The sequence below is a fragment of the Coregonus clupeaformis genome, unplaced genomic scaffold, assembly GCF_020615455.1.
Source record: "Coregonus clupeaformis isolate EN_2021a unplaced genomic scaffold, ASM2061545v1 scaf1267, whole genome shotgun sequence".
NCBI lineage: Eukaryota > Metazoa > Chordata > Actinopteri > Salmoniformes > Salmonidae > Coregonus > Coregonus clupeaformis.
The window spans coordinates 6,277-23,105 of NW_025534721.1; the positions used below are offsets into that span (position 1 = coordinate 6,277).

The window sequence follows — 16,829 nt, forward strand, 5'->3', positions numbered from 1 at the left end:
GTCGTGCCTTCTTCAACATGGTGTCCATGTGTTTTGACCATTTCATCTCCTCTGAGATGGGTACTCCGAGGAACCTGGAAGTTTTCGACCTGATTCCTCCTGAAGTCCAGAATCGGCTCCTGCACTAACACCACTCTCCCTGCAGGGGGCGAAACATGGCCAATGATCCCTGGAAGGTGGAAACTGACTAGCAGTCCTCTTTTCCATATATATCAATATGTTACCATACCATATTACTATAACACTAATCAACAGACAAAGTTATATATATTCTTTAGTTACATTAATATGAGTTTTTTCTTTATATTTTCTCCAGTATTCATTATGCTATTGTCTTGCTAAACAACGTTGATAGTGATCATATGTGATAGGCTTTAAACCAATAATAGCATTGTATTTGTACCCTTTATATTCACTTAATTTATGTACATATTAATATCGACTTCTATGATTATTAGGTGACAATTGTGGGATCAAGATCATCAGATTGTAATGGACTCTCAGTTCTAATCTGATGGATCCTTAGTGGTCTAAATTGACTGAATAATGTTGGATGGAAAGAAGACCAGAAGATTATTTGCATAGTGATGATGCTCTGCATAGGCAGCACATGCTTCAGTGGTCTTGGAGTGTTTATAGCCCTGTGAGTTGAACACTTCATGACTGAGAGCTGTCCTTCATGACAACAGAACCCACAACAACCATGACTTTTATCACCATCCTCATCTGGACACTTGCTTTCTGCTTTCAAGGTTAACATTTTCTGAATTCCTTGTTGAAAATTAATTACACTTACACGAAGGCATAACATACAGTATATTCATGTTAACATTTATATTCAGAAATATTGATTATTATATGTAATATTTCTTGCATATAAATGTTTTCATTCTATTTTTCAGAATCCAGAGGACAGATCACTGTGACTCAGACTCCTGCAGTGAAAGCTGTTCTCCCAGGACAGACAGTCTCTCTGAACTGTAAAACCAGCAGTAATGTGTATTATAATAACTATCTAGCCTGGTATCAACAGAAACCTGGAGGAGCTCCTAAACTCCTTATTTACTATGCTACAACACTTCAGTCTGGGACTCCATCTAGATTCAGTGGCAGTGGATCTGGGAGTGACTTCACTCTGACCATCAGTGGAGTCCAGGCTGAAGATGCAGCAGATTACTACTGTCAGAGTTACCACTACATCAATAGTAAACATGTGTTCACACAGTGATACAGAGTCGTACAAAACCTCCCTCAGTCAGACTGCACAGTGACTGTACTGCTCCAGCTGGGACCTACTGCAGGGGCTGAGGGGAGGAGACAGTGACATGGAACACTGGTTAGTGACGTCAACTTTGAATATGTTTAGAAAGCATCATTCAGATGACATGTCCCTATCATCATCATCATTATCATCATCATGCTTGTGAATAATTGTTGTCATGGTCGGAATGTGCACTTTTATAAGTTAAATGAAGTTTTAAAACACACAATACCTGTCCCTATGCAGAGTCAGATATACAGACGTAAAACATAAAAAAAGGTGGTGTTACATCAGCTTCAGCCTCCCTAAATCAAATCCCCCATATGTACCTCACAACCAAATATTGATGTGATCATCTAGCATTATATTAACTGTTTTGGGGATCAGGTTACTGACTGTTAGATCTGTGAATGAGACATGATGCTGGGCTCGAATATTAGACCCATTTATGTAGAGACATACACTATACAGTATTATCATAAAGTATAATATTTATACAATTGTATCTGTTATTAATTACATGATGGCGTATCTATTTTGTGTCCCTCTCTGAATCCACTATAAAGGTTCAAACCAGTCCACTCCCTCACACCTGGCCCAATCCAGGGTATTTCAGGCAGTGAAACTGTTCAACTACTAGACTGGTAGCTGTGGGAGTGAAACTGAGATTTACATAGACAGGGCTGGGTGGTTCTGCTTGTCTCAGATTAGAGTAGCACTGTCAAAACAATCTTTATTTCAACTCAGAGGCAAGAAGACATGAACAACTTAATCTCAAAATAGTTCATTTAGCATACAACACTACTGATATTATTCACTATTATACTTTAACATTCAGCTCTAAAACACTAATGTTTCCTTCACTAGCACCATGTGGGGACTCTCTAGCCCCCTACAATGGCTTCTAGACACTACAGTGACTTTTCCGGAAGGCGGCCAAATCACTGGTATCGTCATGGACGATCCTGCAGAAATATAAAACACTGAGCTAAATATATCAGTGACGCTGACAATATGTCAACTCATCCCCTCTCATATCAAAGCATTCCTTAAGTGACAACACCCATAGGTCCAGACTACATAAATATTCCTCCCTGTTGCTATGGAAAACAAACTTTTTTGTAACATGTCACACAATAAGTTGAACGGACTCCATCTATGTGCAATAGCAATGTCTCACATCATTTCAGAATAATTAACCCAGCTTCTGTAAGGTCCCTCAGTCAGGTAGTGAATTTAAAGCAAATATTAAACAATATTTATTGAGATTATATAACATGATTACAACCCCTAAAATGTCCTGTGGTTCTGTCAAGGCAAAACGTCTCTCCTGCCACACCTTTTCAGCACCTTCCCATTCTTTAATTGAATCCAGCTGAGGCTTTTTTAACCAATTAAGACCATGATTGGCTGGACAATGCTGCTGCTCACACAAACCTTTTCAACGAACGAAGGTTGTGAGAAGTTGAAGGAAGCATGGAGAGGTCAGAGATAGTCAGACTTGTAAAATGGGCTAAGGAACAGAAGTTGGGTTTTGGAGAAGTGCCATCAGTGCGTGCTCTGCAAGCAATATAGCTGATGAAGGTGCGACAAGAGCGTGGTGAACGGACAGATGTGATTGTGGACAGCAGGAAGAAGGAGAAGAGCCGAGTGTAGTGGGTAGATCTGTGTTGAAGAAGAATGGAGTCAGACATGATAAAGAAGAATCTTGACCAATAGTAGTGACATTTTGGATAAGGTGGACCCTTGTCTTTTGGCAGATCCATTTGTGGTTTCAGGGTGGGTGAGAAAGGAGTTGGAGGTAGTTGAATCAGTGAAGTTAACCAGGATGAGAGGGAGAGGGCGCTCCGTGTCACGTAACTTGGGTCAAGATCTGTTTCTTGCTTTGGAACAGGGCACCATTGAAAGGGGGGATTTCTGGGGTAGCATTAATTGTGGATGTAGCGATTGAAGTTGAAAATGTCTGGTGTTTGTGATGCCCGCCGTTTGGTGCGACGCAGGTCCGGTGGGGGGAGAGTGGTGAAACAGAGGAGTCATTGTCAGCTCTTTTGAGTCTTGAGCCAGACAAAGTCATGTTAGGATATATTAGTTATCCTGTAAGAACATTTGTGTAGAATCCACTGCGCTGTTTCAGGTGCAATGTTTATGGTTCAAGGGTGGGGGATCAGAATAGTGCAGAGGGTGTCGTATGCTGAGGCAGTGAAGGAAGTGGAGGAGGATTGGTCAAGGGTGAGGGATCCTGATAGGATCCCAGTGAGTAGTAGATTTGTGCCAGCACAGAGGGATAGGGCAAGAAGTGAGTTATGCTTCAGTAAGGTTGTCTTCTTAGTGTTCATAGCAATTGTTATCAACTGTACCGCAGAAATGGAACATAAATCACAGAGAATAGATTTTGTGGTGGCAGCTGCAGAGAAGTATTTGGTTATACGAGATATGACAACAACCATTACTTTTATCACCATCTTCATCTGGACACCTGTTTTCTGCTTTCAAGGTTACAATATATATTTACACAAAGGAATAATGTTAACATTTCATATAACTTTTTTTTTATGTTTCAGAATCCAGAGGATAATACATTGTGACTCAGACTTCTGAAATGAAAGCTTTCCACCATGGAGACAGAGTCACTTTAGGATGTAGATTTCACAAGCCTCCTGCTTGTAGTCCCCCTCCTGCTTGTAGCCTGGTATAAACAGAAACCTGGAGGAGCTCCTAAACTCCTCATTTGCTATACCAAAACACTTCAGTCTGGGACTCCATCTAGATTCAGTGGCAGTGGATCTGGGACTAATTCCACTCTGACCATCAGTGGAGTCCAGGCTGAAGATGCAGGAGATTACTACTGTCAGAGTAGACACTACCCCAACAGTGTCTGGGTGTTCACACAGTGATACAGAGCCGTACAAGAACCTCCCTCAGTCAGACTGCACAGTGACTGTACTGCTCCAGCTGGGACCTACTGCAGGTGCTGAGGGGGAAGAGACAGTGACATGGAACACTTGTCACTAGATGAGGTCCTCTGTAGCTCAGCTGGTAGAGCACGGCGCTTGTAATGCCAGGGTAGTGGGTTCGATCCCCGGGACCACCCATACACAAAAATGTATGCACGCATGACTGTAAGTCGCTTTGGATAAAAGCGTCTGCTAAATGGCATATTATTATTATTATTATTATTATTAAATATGTTTAGAAAGCATCATTCAGATCACATATTCCCCATCATCATCATAATTTTACCTTTATTTAACCAGGTTAGTCTCATTGAGATTAAACATCTATTTTACAAGAGAGACCTGGCCCAAAGAGCAGCACGCAAAGCTTTACACACAATTACAACATAAAACACAAAGCACTACAGTTTAACAACAGAAATGTACACATTGAGAAGGCAAGAATTCTTTACGGAGGGGTAGTACATCTGGGGGTCAAAACATTGACAGCCCCGCACTTCATTGTCCAACATAGATTTTACCCAACTACTCATTCAAAGAGAGGACCTCCTGGAAAGGCCAGAAAACTGGAACATCTTTTTTTTAAACACAGCTCTGTAAGGGCCTTAGGTACAGTCAAAAAGATAGAGTCATGTGAGCGTGGACGATATTTGTCATTTGTCTGGTTGACGATGGCGGAACACAGGTCAAATGGGAGCTATTACCAGTCAAATGTCCACATGCAGAGTTTGAAGCACAGCAATAATGCATGAGGCCATGTGTTATGACATTTTTTATCATGGCTGTGATATCGTCATACCCACGAGGCGAAGAACATGGCTTGTGACATAACACATGGCCTCGAGGATATTATTCCTTTTATACAACGTGTTACCAGCATAAAAAATCAAGATTATTTCCCAAACCATACATTTTTCTACAAAACGTGATGCTACAACCACTAACACTGGTTGTCAAGTGACGTTTTAGGTATTCTCTGGTCGTTAGTTCTATTCGTATTGACCTGTATCTAGAAAGCAAAACTACCCAAGCGCTGATTGACAGTTCCAGATCCTCTAGGGACGCTGTCCATGGATTTGAAAACAACGCTGAAACCAGCCCTGGTGCCACGAGGGTGCAAAAGTGGGCAATGCCCACTTAGTTGGAATATTGTGCCCCCTCAATTTTGTGTTCCTATTCTGTCCCACAATCTGCCCCCTCTGTCATGCCCATTTGTTGTGTATGCTTCATTCATGCAACTCCCTTGCACGCATCATACCTACGTAATACACATTTTACAGGTTGAAAAAAAACGATTGATTGGCCATCACAGTAGAAGGGCTGGGTCAATTTGACCGTTTAGGTCTTCCTGTAATGATCGTGACACAGACTCACTGGTACGTTTGTTTATGAGGACATCTTAGGGTCACTGCCATTATATTTAACACTTTATTCACCCTACAGAGTTATGGACAATACTGTCTGAGATCACAGAACTGTATTTTATAGAATTTTCTCAACACAATAAAATAGCAGGTTTAAAAACATGTGCAGACAGTGATCAGCAGCCCTCCAATCTGGGATTTAAAATCATCAATCAGAATTAAATTATATTTTTGTCCTTTTGCAAAGTGTTGCAAGATGATTTTTGGGCCTTCCCTGCGTCATCTGGTGTTGTAGGTGTCCTGGAGGGCAGGCAGTGTGCACCTAGGGCTGTTACGGTGACCGTATTAACGCCAGTCATTACGTCAGTCAATTTTAACGTGACCGTTTAGTGACGGTAATTAGGCTTCTCCAAGCTATGATGCTGCTGATGGTCATTAGTATCCTACCAAACTTGCTAACCTCCTGGTACTCAGCACTCTATTGCCCCTCTAATCACTGACATCAATGGAAATCTAATCGAAAATCTAATCAAACACTTCATGAGAGCCCATGAGCTCATGTTGCAGTAACATTTCTATAGGCTATGCAATTGCGTGAGAAAACAGAGTGATTGCCTCTATTAAAAAGAGGAGGATCCCATCAGCTTTCTATAGGCTAGGCCTACTATATTTATTTATCAACTTTCCTAATATTAAGCACATTGCATCTCTTTACAACAGGAGTATAGCCTACCTGGCTAGCATGAAAATGAACCACGGGAAAAGCTTCCTCCATTCGCTATTTAAGTGCATAGATGAGATGTATTCTTGTCCCCTGACCCTGTTTCGAGACAGGTGCATGATAATGGTCCATTCTAAATCAAAACAAATTTCACACATACTGTATATTATTTAGTATATGTAAAGACAAGATGGGTGACAAGTCTGATGGGTGACAATATTAGCCTAACACTTGTGAATGATACATTATCACTTGTGAATGATGCCCAGCTTAAGGAAAGAAACAGCGCATTCCTTATTTTTTTGCAACTTTTTTCAAATGATAGTCGCACACCTCATGTAGCCTAGCCCATAGGCTTATATGTTTTGAAAAGGTTTGTATCACAACAAGTGGCCAAATAACTTCTTAAAATTAAGCACATTAATCCGCTTTACAACGGGTGTAGAGCCTAACTGGCATACATACACAGCGCGTGAGTTTCAAGTTTAGGGAAGATCCTTTTCAACATAGAAATGCACCTTTATAATAAAAGCATTACATGCAGAATCGCATTTGCGGTCACTTTTGAGAATGGTGTTTTCCTATCTAATGGAACATTTGCGCTTATAGCCTACTGCCGTGTTCGCGTTGCTGTGCTTATAATATGAAGAAATAGCCAAATAGTTTATCAACATTTTAAGCTAAACGTTCTGATTTGTTGTGTCAGCCTCATTGCTTAAAATATTTTTGGGGATGCTAGTGGTTGTATTAATTTGGGATCTATCGCATCCCACAACTGTCCCAGACTATGTTTGGAATATTTATTTATTGCACAGAATAGAATAGGTCAACTTTTGTACTATGGGGGATAGTATATTGACATAGGCTAGTGCTTTTGCTGTTTGTTATGCTTACTTATCTTGTTGGCTGATGAAAAGTAAATGTGGACAGTTCTTCCAATATCTTCAATATGCGCCTCGGAATTGGATAAGGAAGAGTGTAGTTGCGTGCTGATGTGTCTGTCTTCACTTGTAGCCTTTGAGAAATACCCGATCACGTGATGTAGAGCCATGTGAGTGAGAAGTGCTTCGGAGCATGCAGCTGAGAGAAGATTATTATTATTATTATATTCAGCCCAAGGGCACAACGGCCACTGGCCGCAAAGAAGTGGATTTTGAAGGGGGGCATTACGGCCACACAAAGGGGATTCCGGAAGGAAATTCTAGGCATTATCAAGTGCTTGTCAGATTGTGAATTAGAGACTGATGAAATGTGTACAGCCTGCACAAAAAACAAAGCAGAGCTCATGCCTTTCATACAACTTTGTTCAAATCATCATTAGAGTTGCATCATGCAGCCTTAGAATGTATTATAAATCAGAACATATAGCCCAAAATTTATATCACAACTAAAGTTACATTAGTAACTCTAAAGTAAGGATAATTAAAGTACCTGTTTCTTTGTTAACCGCTCAACACAGAATAAGCCGCATGTGCGCACTCCCTCAAATCGTTTGGAGAAAATATCCTTCCTATTTTATTCAGCTGTATTCATTTGTATTCTTCATACTATAAAATAATGTAAAATAATGCCATGGAATTCTAAGCAAATCTTGTCAGCTAAATGAACTAGTGTAGCCCACAGCCATTTGGCATAGCCAGATCAGGGCTTAACATAAGGACAATTCAGAGTATGCAAATCTGTTCTTCTGAAATAGACTACATTTTCTTCATATCATGTTTCTTTAGACCTGTCTAAAATAGATAATGGATTTATCGTGAAGGTGTAGGCTATATTACATGGATTTATTAGACTTTTTTAAATGTAGATGTTCCAAAGGTCTGCATCAGTGGCTTGTGTGGAAGCAGGAGATGCTAAACGTGTTTATGTTAATTAACGGTCAATTACCATGAGACCGGCAGTTATTTGATTGACAATCACCGGCTGACAAAATGTCATGACCTCCACAGCCCTATGTGCACCCAATGGTATGTTTGGCTGAGTGTACCAAATCTGTAGTGCCTTGCAGTCAGCGAGGGTGGAGTTGCCGTACCAGGCTATGATGCAGCACGACAGTATGCTCTCGATGGTGCTCCTGTAGAGCACTGTGAGGGCCCTCGGGGGCAGGCCAAATTTCTTCAGCCTCCTGAGGTTAAAGAGTCGCTGTCGTGCATTCTTCACCACAGAGTCCTGTGTTTTGACCATTTCAGCTCCTCGGAGATGTGTACGCCGAGGAACCTGAAGTTTTTTACCGTTTCCACGGCAGCTTCGTTGATAAGGATGGAGGCGTGCCCAGCCTTATTTCTCCTGAAGTCCAGAATCAGCTCCTTTGTTTTCCTGAGGTAGTGGTTGTTTACCTGACACCACACCATCAGAGTGCCTACCTTCTCCCTGTAGGCTGTCTCGTCGTTGTTGGTTATCAGGCCTACTACTGTTGTGTCGTCAGTGAACTTGATGATGGAGTTGGAAATGTGTGAGACCACGCAGTCGTGGGTATACAGGGAGTACAGGAGGGGACTGAGTATGCACCCTTGTGGGGCCCCCGTGTAGAGGATCAGTGGCACCGGTTAGCAAGTTCCCATATGCATATACACTGCTCAGAAAAATAAAGGGAACACTTAAACAACACAATGTAACTCCAAGTCAATCACACTTCTGTGAAATCAAACTGTCCACTTAGGAAGCAACACTGATTGACAATACATTTCACATGCTGTTGTGCAAATGGAATAGACAACAGGTGGAAATTATAGGCAATTAGCAAGACACCCCCAATAAAGGACTGGTTTTGCAGGTGGTGACCACAGACCACTTCTCAGTTCCTATGCTTCCTGGCTGATGTTTTGGTCACTTTTGAATGCTGGCGGTGCTTTCACTCTAGTGGTAGCATGAGACGGAGTCTACAACCCACACAAGTGGCTCAGGTAGTGCAGCTCATCCAGGATGGCACATCAATGCGAGCTGTGGCAAGAAGGTTGGCAAATTCGCCACTGGCGCCCTGTGCTCTTCACAGATGAAAGCAGGTTCACACTGAGCACGTGACAGACGTGACAGAGTCTGGAGACGCCGTGGAGAACGTTCTGCTGCCTGCAACATCCTCCAGCATGACCGGTTTGGCGGTGGGTCAGTCATGGTGTGGGGTGGCATTTCTTTTGGGGGGCCGCACAGCCCTCCATGTGCTCGCCAGAGGTAGCCTGACTGCCATTAGGTACCGAGATGAGATCCTCAGACCCCTTGTGAGACCATATGCTGGTGCGGTTGGCCCTGGGTTCCTCCTAATGCAAGACAATGCTAGACCTCATGTGGCTGGAGTGTGTCAGCAGTTCCTGCAAGAGGAAGGCATTGATGCTATGGACTGGCCCGCCCGTTCCCCAGACCTGAATCCAATTGAGCACATCTGGGACATCATGTCTCGCTCCATCCACCAATGCCACGTTGCACCACAGACTGTCCATGAGTTGGCAGATGCTTTAGTCCAGGTCTGGGAGGAGATCCCTCAGGAGACCATCCACCACCTCATCAGGAGCATGCCCAGGTGTTGTAGGGAGGTCATACAGGCATGTGGAGGCCACACACACTACTGAGCCTCATTTTGACTTGTTTTAAGGACATTACATCAAAGTTGGATCAGCCTGTAGTGTGATTTTCCACTTTAATTTTGAGGGTGACTCCAAATCCAGACCTCCATGGGTTGATACATTTGAATTCCATTGATCATTTTTGTGTGATTTTGTTGTCAGCACATTCAACTATGTAAAGAAAAAAGTATTTAATAAGATTATTTCATTCATTCAGATCTAGGATGTGTTATTTGAGTGTTCCCTTTAGTTTTTCCCAACAAAAGTGCTTTATTATAGACAGAAATTATCCTGATTCATCAGCTGTCAAGGTGGCTGGTCAAGGTGGCTGGTCTCAGACGATCCCGCAGGTGAAGAAGCCAGATGTGGTCCTGGGCTGGAGTGGTTACACGTGGTCTGCGTGTTGCTTCCTAAGTGGACAGTTTGATTTCACAGAAGTGTGATTGACTTGGAGTTACATTGTGTTGTTTAAGTGTTCCCTTTATTTTTTTGAGCAGTGTACATAATAAGTGTAATTAGAAAGAAATATCAAGAGAGCTTTTTACTTACTTCCAACATCTAGTCTGGTGCCGCTACCAAAAGTCCACCACAGTGATACAATCCCTATTACTGCTGGTACAAAAACCTCCTGACCATTGGGCAAGCTACATTTCTTTATACTGTGGTTGAAATCATTGAATCTACTATGGTATGAATACTAGCCAAAGATGATTTTATCTTGTTCATTTGAAATAAAGTATTTTTTGTTTTGTTTTCCCCCAAAATTGCAAAACCTGTTTATTGAAGATTTCCTACAAGGTGCCGTATGTTTAATCACACATCTAATAAATGTAAGCTAATCACTCTCATCGTTTAAAGGCAGGTCAAATTTAATTAGATGTAATGACATACTTATTAAAATTGGCCATATTATGTGTAGGCTTTGTATATTTTTTTCCCAAAATCATGTAAAAGAAAGTAAGTAAAACAATTCTCAATATCGAGGCTAACTTTATATAGATATTGAAACACGACATCAAAAGGTGAAAAAAACAGTTAATTTTGTTGTTTACTTACTTCCAACATCAAGTCTGGAGCCACTACCAAAAGTCCACCACAGTGATACAATCCCTATTACTGCTGGTACAAAAACCTCTCTGTGTTGTGATGCTGCAGCTGTTACAGTGAAGATCACTCATATAGAATCATAATCAACACAAATACACTTTAACATCTTCCAGGTAGAACAAACACTTCATATAAGCTGTTTCTAGATAATACAAATATGAATTGTAACTTAAATCCAGATATGAGTATTTTTTCCTTCTTCTGTGTATCAGGTGTTCTCCTAGTCTGTAGGTACAGTCCAGCATTAGATCCAGTGTTGCTAGTATTCCTCCATATTGTCCATATGAAAGACAACAGCAGCAGCAGTACTGATAGTGATCCATGTTGTATATTCCTTTATTAAAGATGTTGATCTCAGATTTAACAGTGGTGGTAAAGTCACAGAGGACAGACAACACTACCAGAGGAATCCTACCAGCTTTAGTTTAGAGAAGTGTTCACTAACTGATTAGAGGAACTTACATAAGAGAACAAGCATGAGGGAACAGACAGTTCATTGTATCTGATCATCATCAGAATAAAAATACAATGGTGGTGTGACATAAAAGCCATACATGAGTTATTTGAGTAGAAAGAGTAAACAGTTGCTGTTTGATGTTATTAAAGGGAAGGCAGGTAGCTAGCGGTTAGAGCGTTGGCATAGTAACCTAAAGGTTGCTAGTTCAAATCCCCAGGACGACACGGTGAATTGTCTGTCGATGTGCCCTTTAGCAAGGCACTTAACCCTAATTGCTCCCTGGTCACCGTTTATAATGGCAGATGCTGGCTATGACCCCACTCTCCTAGAATGTCTCAGGGGGATTTGGGATATCCCTTCACAAAAACATTTCCAATTCCCGTATAATACACGTGTGAATTGGACAAATATAAGCACCCACCTAATTACTATTATTAGAAAAGCAAACTCATGCAGGACAAATATATTCTAATGATGGGAACCTAGATTTGAAACACTGATTTGCATAATGTATCTGCCCCACTGCTCTGGGAGTGTTTATATCCCTGTGAGTTGAACACTTCATGACTGAGAGCTGTCCTTCATGACAACAGAACCCACAACAACCATGACTTTTATCACCATCCTCATCTGGACACTTGCTTTCTGCTTTCAAGGTTAACGTTTTCAGAATATATTGTTGAAAATTAGTTAAATATACACAAAGCAATAATGTATATTAATGTTAATATTTATATTCAGAACTATTGATTACTATATGTAAAATAAAAATCATATAAATATGTTATTCTATTTTTCAGAGTCTAGAGACAGGTCACTGTGCCTCTGACTCCTACAGTGAAAGCTGTTCTCCCAGAACAGCCAGTCTCTATGAACTGTAAAACCAGCAGTAATGTGCATGGAGATTGTTACAATGGTCAGTCATCGGGCCATCAGTGTCTATCCTGGTACCAAAAGAAACCTGGATAAAACCACAAACGCATGATGCTTCCAGGGAACACACTCCCAAACTCCTTGTTTATCAAGGAAGTATTCTTAGCTCTGGGACTCTATCTAGATTCAGTGGCAGTGGATCTGGGAGTAACTTCAGTCTTACCATCAGTGTAGTCCAGGCTGAAGATGCAGCAGATTACTACGGTCAGAGTTACCACTACATCAATAGTAAACATGTGTTCACACAGTGATACAGAGCCATACAAAACCCTCCCTCAGTCAGACTGCACAGTGACTGTACTGCTACAGCTGGGACCTACTGCAGGTGCTGAGGGGAGGAGATGATCCAGTACAATGACACAGTGTGTAGTAGAGCTGAACAACAATAGAGTCAAACTAGAGCTATGTCTAGAAGACCTTAGATCATAACTGATCACTACATGTTTATCCTGACCATTAACTACATGTTGACTCTGTTGAGTAACTCAAGGAAAACCATCAACCAATCTGAATAGAGATAATGTGCAATAATCACAACAACCCCTGTAGATGATCTGTGTTTTGAATTGCTAGAATTTAATCAACATGTTTCAAACACATACAATAAAGCCCCTAAACATTACCCATACATCCTCCCTCACACCACTGTGGTAGTTCCAGAGAGCAGCAGGTGAAGCAGGAGACTGGAGACCTCAGAGCTCTGGAGATCTCCCGCTAAAAGCAGTCAGGCATCAGCATCTGTCCACACATGGACTGCAGTTACTGACTCTGACCACTGGAGTGAGACAGAAAGCAGATACTATCTGGTCTAATAACACAGTAATAAGAATATGCTCCATTTGTAGATGTCTATAATCAATATATCAGTCACCATTCAGCACTTATATCAAAACCCATGTCAGTGATTAAGTAACTATCATGTTTCTACATCACATCAGTCTGACTGTCCAGGAAGACTATTTACATATAGGAAACTTTGCATAGACAGCACATGCTTCAGTGGTCTGGGAGTGTTTATATCCCTGTGAGTTTAACACTTCATGACTGAGAGCTGTCCTTCATGACAACAGAACCCACAACAACCATGACTTTTATCACCATCTTCATCTGGACACTTGCCCTCTGTCTCCAAGGTAATATATTTTACAGAAAAGGACCTGGATCATAGCAATAAATATATAACCTCATTACAGTTTTAGTGAATATGCTAAATGGACAAATGAATGAACAATTGAATGCTAATTCTACATGCCATCTCTGTTTCAGAGTCCAGAGGCCAGGTCACTGTGACTCAGACTCCTGCAGTGGAAACTGTTTCAGTGGGTCACTCAGTCAGTCTCAGCTGTAAGACCAGCAGTGCTGTATTCAGTAACAGCAATGGACATTGGTTGGCCTGGTATCAACAGAAACCTGAAGGAGCTCCTAAACTCCTAATATACTTTGCTAAAACACTTCAGTCTGGGACTCCATCTAGATTCAGTGGCAGTGGATCTGGGAGTGACTTCAGTCTGACCATCAGTGGAGTCCAGGCTGAAGATGCAGGAGATTACTACTGTCAGAGTAGACACTACCCCAACAGTGTCTGGGTGTTCACACAGTGATACAGAGCCATACAAAAACCTCCCTCAGTCAGACTGCACAGTGACTGTACTGCTCCAGCTGGGACCTACTGCAGGGGCTGAGGGGAGGAGACAGTGACATGGAACACTGGACCTGTGGGTGTTGTCAGTTTAGGAATGATTTAACACGAGGGTGGATAAGTTGACATTATAGTCAGCATCACTGATATATTAAGATCAGTTTATTTTAGTTCAGTCAGACCACATAAATATGCCTTCCCTGTTGCTATGGCAAACTAACCTTTTATTAACATGTCAGACAATAAGTTGAATGGACTCCATCTTTGTGAAATATTGTCTCACATGATTTCAGAATAAATATCCCAGTCTCTGCAATGTCCCCCAGTCAGGTAGTGAGTTTCAAGCAAAGATTCAACCATATTTACTAAGATCATTTAACATGATTATAACCCACTAAAACAACCTGAGGTTCTGTCATACACGAGACAGTGACATGGAACACTGGTTAGTGAAGTCAACTTTGAATATGTTTAGAAAGCATCATTCAGATCACATTTACATTTAAGTCATTTAGCAGACACTCTTATCCAGAGCAACTTACAGTTAGGGAGTACATACATATATATATATTTTTATATATATATATATATATATATATTTATTTATTTTCATACTGGCCCCCCATGGGAATCGAACCCACAACCCTGGTGTTGCAAACGCCATGCTCTACCAACTGAGCTACATCCCTGCCGGCCATTCCCTTTCCTTCCCTGGACGACGCTGGGCCAATTGTGCGCCGCCCCATGGGTCTCCCGGTCGCGGCCGGCTACGACAGAGCCTGGATCACATGGCTCTGTCACATGTTCCCCATCATCATCATTGTAGTGCACCTCCAAAAGTTATTTGAAGTTCTGAAATACCCACAATACCAGTCCAATATGCAAAATAATATGTAGAGAAGTAAAGAAGAAGAAGGTGATGTTATATCAGCATCAGCCCCCCTAGATACAATTCCCATAATGCACCTCACAACCAAATATTGATGTGATCATCTAGCATCATATTAACTATTTTGGTGAGCAGGTTACTGACTGTTACATCTGTGAATGAGACATGATGCTGGATCTGTGAATGTGACATGATGCTGGGCTCAAACAGACATATTATATGTCATGAATTACATGATGGCATATCTGTTATGTCTCCCTCCCTGAATCAACCATAGAGGTTAAAACCAGTCACTCCCTCACATCTGTCCCAGTCCAGGGTATTACAGGCAGTGAAAATGTTCAACTGCTAGACTGGTATCTGTGGGAGTGAAACTGAGATTTCCATAGACAGGGCTGGGTGGTTCTGCTTGTCCCAGAATAGAGCAGCACTGTCACCAGATGTTCACTCTGTCCCCAGGGGGTTGGAGGTAGAGAAGACCAAATGACTATCTTGAAGATGTGATACTTCTAATATTATGTGGACAACTTAAAAATGAATGTAGCTTAATGTAGGTGTGAGCACATTGGTGATCATCGAAGATATCGATGACATTTTCAATAGCATCAGATTACTGTCTTTATAAGTCTATAAGCCAAGCAGGTCAACAACTTCCAAGAAATATGAATAAAGAGTACCTACTACATGTGGCTAAACCTCTCCTGTTAATCTGTGGAAATAGTAGTATCTTGTGTTAGTATGAACTACTGGTTGATAACGATGTGGTTAGAACATAAATAACTAATCAATGAGGTTTAGGTCGGATATTTTTCATAGAAACTGTGAATCAGGTTATATGCATATATTTCTATATCACTCAACAACATTTAAGATTAACGTCTATTTGGATTTATTGAAATAGACAATGAAAATATTTGTTCTTATGGGAAATCTTTATTTTCATCCATTAATCAAAGCATCAAAGCAAACATTCCTACAGTATCTAATAGTAATAAAACAGAACACATCACATCTAACACTGATACAACCTCAGTCTACAGAGAGGATTGACACATGAACTCAAGCAAAGCCCCCTGTTAGTCTACATGTCAGTGATCAATAAGACAGAGAACATCTGATCTCAGAACAGAGTCAAAGCAGAAGAACCAGCAGCCTCTCTCCACAGGGCTGTGTGACTGAGGGGTCCTATCCAGAACAATCAGCCCTCCTCAGGGTCTTGGTGACTGGAGTCTGGGATTTCTGCTGGGCTTCACAGGTCACCTCTCCTGCCTTGGTCCACTCCTGGGCAGTGAGAGTCAGGGTGCTGCTCCAGCTGTACAGGCCGTCCTTCTCCAGGACCCCGGGACTGGCCTCCTGCTTCTTGTTGGTCCCGTCCACTTTCCAGCTCATGGTCCAGTCTGAGGGGAAGCCCTTGTTGGCCAGACACGTCAGTGTGGCTGTTGTTGTACTGGACAGCTCCTCACTAGAGGGGCCAGGACGGTGAGGGTGGGGGCTCTGTTACCTGGAACAAACAGAACTCATCAACTAAGTAACTACATCAAGTACAGCTACAGTAAGACATTATCTTCAGCAAAGGACACATCAAAAGAAAGTGAATTGGAAATGCCTTCTAAATATGATAATAAAAGTTACATTGTTTAAAAGATGTGGAGAAAACAGTAAAGTAATACGATACAAAGCAGATTTATGAACCTAACAATTATAAAGTGGTTAAATAACTAGAGTTACTATTCATATGGTGTCAGTTACACATGTCATACAGATATTGTTTAGGAATGGATCTGATCAGAATAGCCTACTCATATTCATAGTATTTGCAGAATTTGAGCATAAATTAATTTTAAATAGGTATCAAACATGTTAGATCATGAAGTCGGTTTCAAACTGAGACCTTTTGTCTTCACAGTAACAGTGAAGGCTACCATGAACACAATGCAACAATGATGC

General features: G+C 41.4%; 1 long non-coding RNA gene and 2 gene segments (V, D, J or C); 2 read left to right on the top strand and 1 right to left on the bottom strand.

Annotated features, from left to right (window-relative positions):
* Nucleotides 1–651: 651 nt before the first annotated feature.
* On the top strand, nt 652–4,155 carry LOC121559474. The segment is given in 3 exon segments: nt 652–752; nt 903–1,156; nt 4,084–4,155. Coding segments are annotated over 3 exon segments (399 nt in total).
* Nucleotides 4,156–13,337: 9,182 nt separating this feature from the next.
* LOC123486554 lies at nt 13,338–14,313 on the top strand. The gene is made up of 2 exons (XR_006659411.1): nt 13,338–13,487; nt 13,621–14,313. It is a non-coding gene; the product is annotated as an uncharacterized LOC123486554 (long non-coding RNA).
* Nucleotides 14,314–15,795: 1,482 nt separating this feature from the next.
* Nucleotides 15,796–16,379, bottom strand: LOC121560528 (the record flags this gene model as incomplete). The annotated part of the segment is given in 1 exon segment: nt 15,796–16,379. A coding segment is annotated over 1 exon segment (312 nt), but the record flags the coding sequence as incomplete, so codon positions are not given.
* Nucleotides 16,380–16,829: the final 450 nt, after the last annotated feature.